Source organism: Cyrtonyx montezumae, unplaced genomic scaffold (genome assembly GCF_038088225.1).
Source record: "Cyrtonyx montezumae isolate F1298 unplaced genomic scaffold, pur_monq_1.0 scaffold_31, whole genome shotgun sequence".
NCBI classification, from domain to species: Eukaryota; Metazoa; Chordata; class Aves; order Galliformes; family Odontophoridae; genus Cyrtonyx; species Cyrtonyx montezumae.
Genome location: NW_027072036.1, coordinates 4584373 through 4591281, shown reverse-complemented (window position 1 = coordinate 4591281; position 6909 = coordinate 4584373). Strand labels below are relative to the sequence as shown.

The 6909-nt window shown below is 65.2% G+C and overlaps 1 protein-coding gene across 1 annotated transcript; it reads right to left on the bottom strand.

Annotated features, from left to right (window-relative positions):
• Positions 1 to 1414: 1414 nt before the first annotated feature.
• LOC136053687 (interferon alpha-inducible protein 27-like protein 2) lies at positions 1415 to 2193 on the bottom strand. Its single transcript, XM_065744563.1, has 3 exons — positions 2117 to 2193; positions 1772 to 1933; positions 1415 to 1525 (listed from the first exon to the last, which is right to left on the bottom strand). The coding sequence occupies exons 1-3, from the start codon at positions 2190 to 2192 to the stop codon at positions 1437 to 1439; spliced, it is 327 nt and encodes a 108-aa protein (XP_065600635.1). The 5' UTR covers position 2193; the 3' UTR covers positions 1415 to 1436.
• Between the last annotated feature and the right edge of the window lie 4716 nt (positions 2194 to 6909).

Here is a 6909-nt window from a genome sequence, read left to right as displayed (position 1 = left end):
TTGTTGGCAGTGGTGCTCAGTGCAGCATCCATCCGTGGGCTGCAGAGGGGCCTGGAGGAGCTCAGTGCTGCAGTTGGGTGCAGAAAGCAGCTCCGTTGCTGTAGTGGTTGCTCTGCCAACCTGATGAGGACTGATGTGGAGGAAGGCACTGCGTTTCTGTGGCTGTAGGCTGCAGCTGAGGGCGGTGAAACTGCGTGTTTCCCGTGCTAAACCTTTGGGTTTGGGATCGGGAGCAACTTCCAGCACTGAGAGCAGTACCAAAGATGGGTGGAAGTGCTGCATGTGAGCACAGACCACAGCGGGGATGGACAAAGCCTGAGCGTGCACGCGTTCCTGCACGTATCCGCCATCCCGTGGCAAACAGCACCGACTGCAAAAACCTTCTGCTGTGCTCTGGGCCTCAGCAGCAGCTCAGCTGCTCGTGGCTGCTCTCAGACAGGGGCTGTCGCTGGGATAAAGGTTTGGGCAGTGCTACGGAGCAGCAGGGCAGGAAGCTCTCGAGCTGAACAAAGCCCCAAACACTGAATCTCCCACTGCTCACGCTCAGCCTGAGCCCACGGGCACTGCTGCGGCGCAGTGGGGCTCAGCACCTCTTCACCCCATATTTATTTGTAAGGCAACGAGCCAGAACCTGAGGGAGGAAGGGCTCTTAGAGCCAGAGGGGCTCCTCCTACCCTGAAAGGTGAGGGTAGGGCCGCTCCTGCCTGCTCCCCACTGCCCCCACTGCTCCCCACTGCCCCCACTGCCCCCCAGGGCCCGGTGTTGTGTGCTCCATTGCCCCTCTGTTCCACCCCTATGTGACTTGGCCGGACTTTCCTACCTCGTTTGGGCATTATGAGGCTGAATTCCGCCGGACGCTTTGCGGCCCCGTGATCAAAGGTGCTATAATAGAGCTGCAAAGCCTCCCTTCAAAAGATTCGCATAGGTCGCCAGTGCATCATAGCCTATATGAAGAAGATTTTTTTCTTATATGAGAATTTATAGAGTTCAATGTATGGTATTAATAAGTGAATTACTGAGACACCCCCCCCCCCCTCAAAATAGTTTTTGTTTGAATCGTATCTGTATTCTGGAAAAGTGATTAAAAGCCTTTAACCTTAATAAAGGAGTGCAGCGTCGTTTCCTGGACGGCCCCGTTGGAGGGGGGGAGGAGCTGAGCCCCACGGGGACCATATGGGCCACTCGTGGGTCGCACCGTGCACCGCCCCTGCACGTGGGACACCCCAAAAAGAGGCAGAAATCCCCCTGCACAGCCCGGGAGGGGGGGTCCTCCTCCTTCCCAGCCCCACCCCCGCCATCTAACCACAAGGACCCCTCTTTTGCAGCATCTTTATTGTGTTTGCACGCTTTCGTTGCCCCGGGGGGGGGGGGGGGCCGTGGGGGTGCAGCAGCGGCGGCGCAGCCTCTGAGCGTTGCTGGGCTTTGCCGTCCTTCCCTTAGAAAGGTTTACATCCGATGAGCGCTCCGAGCGGCCCAAAGACGGAGGTCAGCCCGAGTTTGGCACCGAGAGAGAGCCCCGCGGCTCCTGCGGGGACAGAGGGGGAGGGATGGTGATGTCAGCGCAGGGCGGAGGCAGCCGAGAACTTCTGACCCCGCGGGGGCTGAGCCCCCCCCCGCTGCCCCACTGCGCGGGGGTCCCTTACCCAAACACCCCCCACCCCGATACCCCACCGAGGCTTTATCCCTTCCTCACGTTTCGGGGTGAACGGACCCAAGGTTTAAACAAAGCCGCGTTCATCAGTCCCGCACGGGGCTCAGAGCCCGCACTCACCGACCGACTGCAGCACGGCCACGATGCTGCCCGCGGGCACTCCGCCGCCGTTGGCGATGGCCACCGACGACATCATCTTGGCAGCAATGGACCCCGCGGCGATGCCGGCTGCCTTGAAGCCCAGCTGGCTGACGACCAACTTGGGGACCACGAGTGCCACTCCTGCACCGGGACAGTGCCGTGTCAGTGCCGCCCACGGCCCCCCGAGGGCGGTGTCAAAGCCCCCTGGGGCGCAACGGGAGGGGGACGTCCCGTCCTCAGGGAGAAGGGGCACCCGACGGCTCCGACCCCGAGCGCTGCTCCCCTTCCCCACAGCACGGACACCCCACAGTGAGAGCCCCTCACCTGCTGCAGCACCGGCCCCGACGGCGGCACGGATTATCAGCACCACGGCCGAGGAGGAAGAAAGGGGAGCGGGCATTGCACAGCTCTTCAGCCCCGAGCAGCTCCAGGCGACGGTAAGAGCCCTTCTACCGACGTCACCCACGGCTCAGGCACAGCCCCACAGCGCGGAGTGCCCGCCCGCAGCCGTCGCTTCTCGATCCGGGCTCGGTCCTCGTGGAGGGCGGTCCCACATCACCGCCCCATCCGTCGAGCAAACAAACGGTGGATTGGTTCCCTCGGAGGGGTGGGGGTGCGTCCCGTCGCTGCTGGTGGTGGTGGCTGTTGGAGGATGGGTGCTTTGGAGCTGAGGATCGCTTCCGTCGAGGCGGTGTTTTCGTGCTCTTTGTATCTCTTGGAGCTTCTACGGAAATAAATAGGAGGCGTTACTTTCAGAGCGACCCACGCTTGTGCCTACGCGAGCTACTCCTGACCCACGGAGTGTGTGCCAACTCGTCTGTGGCCGTGTCCTGCGAGACCTAATGCAGCCCCCCGGAGCCCCCCCCGGCCCCACACGGCCACTGCCCCGAGCGCAGCGATCCCTGCGCTGTGAGGGGGGTGGGGGAGGGCAGCCGCGATGTAAGGAAAGCAGATATTGCAGGAAATCCTTCCTTTTGCTTTCGTTTATACAAAGTTTCTGTGGAGCGATCCCAGCGTTTAACTCTTGCCATGCCGGATCACACGTGGTGCCGGGAAAAAGGGGTGGGGGGAGGCAGGGCTGGGTGCTGCCCCCCGACGCAGCACAAGGCCGAGGGATGGATGGTGCAGGGCAGGATCCCAGGGGCAGAGCCTCCCCTCTGTGGCTCCCGCTTTATTGGGATCTGCGTGCAGTGAACTCAGTGAAGCTCTGCACTTCGGATGACAAATGGTGGAGATTTCCAGCTCCTCCCTCTCCTCTGCTCAAAAAAACCCTCCCAAACCCACCCATTCCCAGCCCTCCCCATACCCCACTCCCCACTCCTTACCCCTCCTTGTTCCCTCCGTGTCCCCAGGCCTCGTGTCACCTCGTGTTGCAGCATGTGCCCCACTGCAGCTGGTTGAAGGGGACCAAATCCAGTTGTAGTTGATCTGGTTCCTTTTTACCAGCCCCAGGGAAGCACTGCTCCGTCGCTCTGCAGAGGCTGAAACTGTTGGGGTCCCGGCACGGGGGTCCCAGCCCAAGGATACATACTTCTTAACATTCCATAATGCCAGCCGACTCCATATGGGCATATGAAGAAGTATGTAGGGTTGGGAGGGAGAGGCAGCGGGCACAGGGCTGCTGCTGGGGGCAGCCCCAGCCCACAGGAGCTTACAGCACAGCCTCCAACCTGCCAGGTGTGCTCCATCCCTTCTCCCATCAGCACCGACCCCCCCCCAGTGGGACCCAGCTGCAGCCAGGCACTCATTAACCCCACTCATTAAGCCACCTCTGGTCCTGCAGGGCCCCTCTCCTTCCCACAGCTGTGCTGGCTCATGGTGCACCCCCCCCAGGACCCTGTGGTGCCAGGGTCAGGGTGGGGAGCGTGCAGGAGCCCTTGTCCCCCACAGCTCCCCCTGGCACAGCAGGCAGAGCAGGCCGGGGGCACCTTTCCTGGTGTTGGGGATTAGTGGGTGTCTCTAGGACTGGAGACCACAGTGAGGAATGGGGGGGGGGAGGCTCACCAGGTCCTGCACAGTGCGGCCACGGCCACGGCACAGTGCTGGGGGGGATGAATGTGACAGCAGCTGAGCTGTGCCATGACCCTGATGACCTTCCTGTCCCTAATCTCAGAGTTGGAGCACAGAGACCGACCCTGTGGGGCCGGGGGGGAGGGGGGGGACACCCAACACGGCCGTGACTCAGCTCCCCATGTGCTGCAGCTCTGCAGGAACCAGAGGTGGTCAAAGCAGCACAGAGCCCGGGGATGCCCTGATCCCCCTCCAGTGCCATGGGGCTGCCCCAGAGCCACGGGCACCATGGGGACATCACTCCTGGGGTGTCCCCACCATGGTGGCACCCAACGCCCCCAGAAGTACGGCCCCCAGAGGCCATCCCAGGGCCGAGCTGCAGGGATGTCCCTGCTTCACCCCTTCTGCTTTTCCAGCCCTGAGCTGTGCTGCAGGGGCATCGTGGGAGCTGTGAGCCCACAGCTGAGCCCCCACCGTTGGGCTGTGGGGTCGGGGCGGCCTCATCCCGGACACGACAGCTCCGGCCCCCCCCCGGGCACATCTCCCAGCACTGCAGAGGTGGTGTCCCGTGGCCGTGGGGACACACATGGCTCTGTCCCACAGCTCAGCCCCGGGAGGGCACTCACGGTGACCTTGGAGGGCAGCACCCCACACCGCGCTCACCCCAAAGCCCCCACATCCATACCTGCACGGGGAGCAGCTCCAGGCACGGGGGCAAACAGGCTGGTAGGGAGTGGCAGCGGCCCGGGGGGGGTGCTGGGGCTGCCCGTGGTGTCCCACACACTCACACAGCACCGGACAGCCCCGGCCTGGCTATAAAAGGAAGCATCTTCTTTCCACGCTGTGCCTCAGCCGCGTGCCCGGCGTTGGTGGCCTCTCCAAGTGTCACTGCTCAGCACTGATCTGGGCGCCGCATCACCCCCACAACAACCTGGGGGGGGGATGTGGGGGGTTCCCCACCCTCCTCTTTGGCCACGGAGCATTTCAGGGCCCAAGGTGCTCCGGTGCTTCGCCACGCACAGGGCTGAGAGTTGCACATCCCATCCCACCCCACTGCATCGGGCATCCCCACACTGCATGCCCGGGGGTAACCCCAGCCCCCCCCTCCCCCAGGATCACCCCTGATGCTTCGCCTGCCCAACACACGGGGACCTGCACCCCTCCTCCCCCCCCCCGCAGCCCGGGGCCGTGCCCTCCCCGCTGTGGGGCTGTGGGAGGCGGCCGCATCCCCACCCGCGCCGTTCTGCCTTCCAGCGGTGCTCGCTGAAGGTTAAACGCCGGCGGTGGGGAGATCCCCGCAGAGCCCCGCGCCCACCCCCCCCCCTCCACCGCTCCCCCCCCGCAGCACTCACTGTCCTGGGGGTGCCCGGCGCGGGGCTCCGGTGGCAGCGGTCTCTCCGCGTCCCCGGCATCTGCGCCGCTCCCCGTGACTTTGCCATAGGACTCCTCCGGTTCGTCCGCAGGAGCTTTGCAGCATCCTCCGGTTCAGCGGGAGAAGTTCCTCGCCGGGGAGGGAGGAGGGAGGGAGGGATTTAAGGCAGCCCCCGCCTGGGCTGCGGGTGCCGCCGGGCGCAGGTGAAGCCCCTCCGGGCACAGCCCCCCTCCCCGCCCCGCGCTGGGCCGCCGGGATGCCGTGAGCATCACATCTCCCTCGCGGGGCCACGGCCACGTCCGCCCCCCCCCCCCCCCCCCCCCCCCCCCCCCGCGTCCCCTGGGTGTCCCGCAGCGCCCGCAGCCCTCGTCCGGGCCCAGCAGAGGCGCAGAGGTCCCACGGGGCGCGACGCCCATCGCCGCTCAGACCCCACGGCGATGGGGACACGGTGGGCACGGGGACCTCCAGGGGGACGGGGACCCCCGGCTGACCCCCCAGGGGGAGGGGGACCACCCGGCCGACCCTGGCACCGCGGACGGTTATAGGATCACAGCGCAGAGCGATGCTGCTCTGCCCACGCCGTGACCCCACGATCCCTCCCCCCCCCCGGCCCTACCTCTGCCCGCGGCACATGGGGACCCCGCGGTGCTCCTCATCCCGGCACCAACGGGCGAAGCGCGGCCCCGCGCTGTCCCTGCCCCGGGTGCGCTGCTCGCTGCTATTTTTGGCAGCCTCCGAAGAGCTCCTCTCGGGCTATTAATAATGAGAGTGCGAAATTCGTTTGGCCTCTCCTATATAAGGAAAGGTAGAGGCTCAGAGGCAGCTAAATATACTGGCGCGTGCGGGAGCGAGTGGGGAGGCTTTGGCACCGGGCGTGGAAAAGGCATCGTTGGAACAATGGGAAGACGGACTGAGCCGGAGCCCCGCGAGGATGGAGGGACCCTCGGGGCAGCCACACGCGGCAGCCGATGTCCCCAGAGCTGCCCCTCTGCACTGGGAGAGCGGCACAGAGGGCCGTGCACGAGCAGCCGGGGTGCGCGCAGCACCGCAGTGCCCGCGGGGCCCCGGGAGCACAGGGAGGGGACGGCAGCGATGCGGGGAATCCGAGAGGAAGGAGCAGCACCAAACGCACGCGGTCACAGCAAAGGACGGTGCGGGCAGAGGGGTGAGAACACGTGCGGAGCCCAACAGCCCCACGCTGCCGCGCAGAGATCCACGCGGAGCCCTTTCCTCGCCTCCTCGTGGCTCTGCCCGGGGTCAGCGCTGCGCAGAGCCCACGGCGCTGAGCGGGGGGTGGGAGTGGAGGAAGCAGAGAGATGAGCAGCGGCAGAGCACCTTCCCCGTCTGAATGAATCGCTCTCAGCGTCGATCCGGGATGAGGATTTGAGCGCAAACTGCTTTGGTACTACACGTCCACGCTCACCTCGGCCACCCCTGCGTGGGGTCGGGGCGGGTTTACGTGAAGGGAAATAAAAGCGGCGACTCTGACCGCGTGTCTGACGGACTCCTCCGGCTCCAACTTCCACACGTGGGTGTCTCTAATTGTGAAATCATCACGCATAGCGATGCAGAAACCGTCCCCGTGCAAGGTCAGAGCGGGAGCACGGCGCTCGGGCAGCGAATGAGCGGCGCCGTCGGTGACGTCGGGGGGGGGGAGAGGGGTTTGGGGGTCTGCGGGAAGGGCGCGGTGGGCCCCACTGCGGCAGCCTGGGGGGCGGGGTCCCCCCTCGTGCTC

Bases quoted from the DNA above. Each gene is read 5' to 3' on its own strand.
- LOC136053687 (XM_065744563.1), bottom strand. From the start codon at position 2,192: ATGCCCGCTCCCCTTTCTTCCTCCTCGGCCGTGGTGCTGATAATCCGT. The intron at 1,934-2,116 runs GTGAGGGGCTCT...GTCCCGGTGCAG, and splicing joins CGGGGCCGGTGCTGCAGCAG to GAGTGGCACTCGTGGTCCCC. The intron at 1,526-1,771 runs GTGAGTGCGGGC...CTGTCCCCGCAG, and splicing joins GGCCGTGCTGCAGTCGGTCG to GAGCCGCGGGGCTCTCTCTC.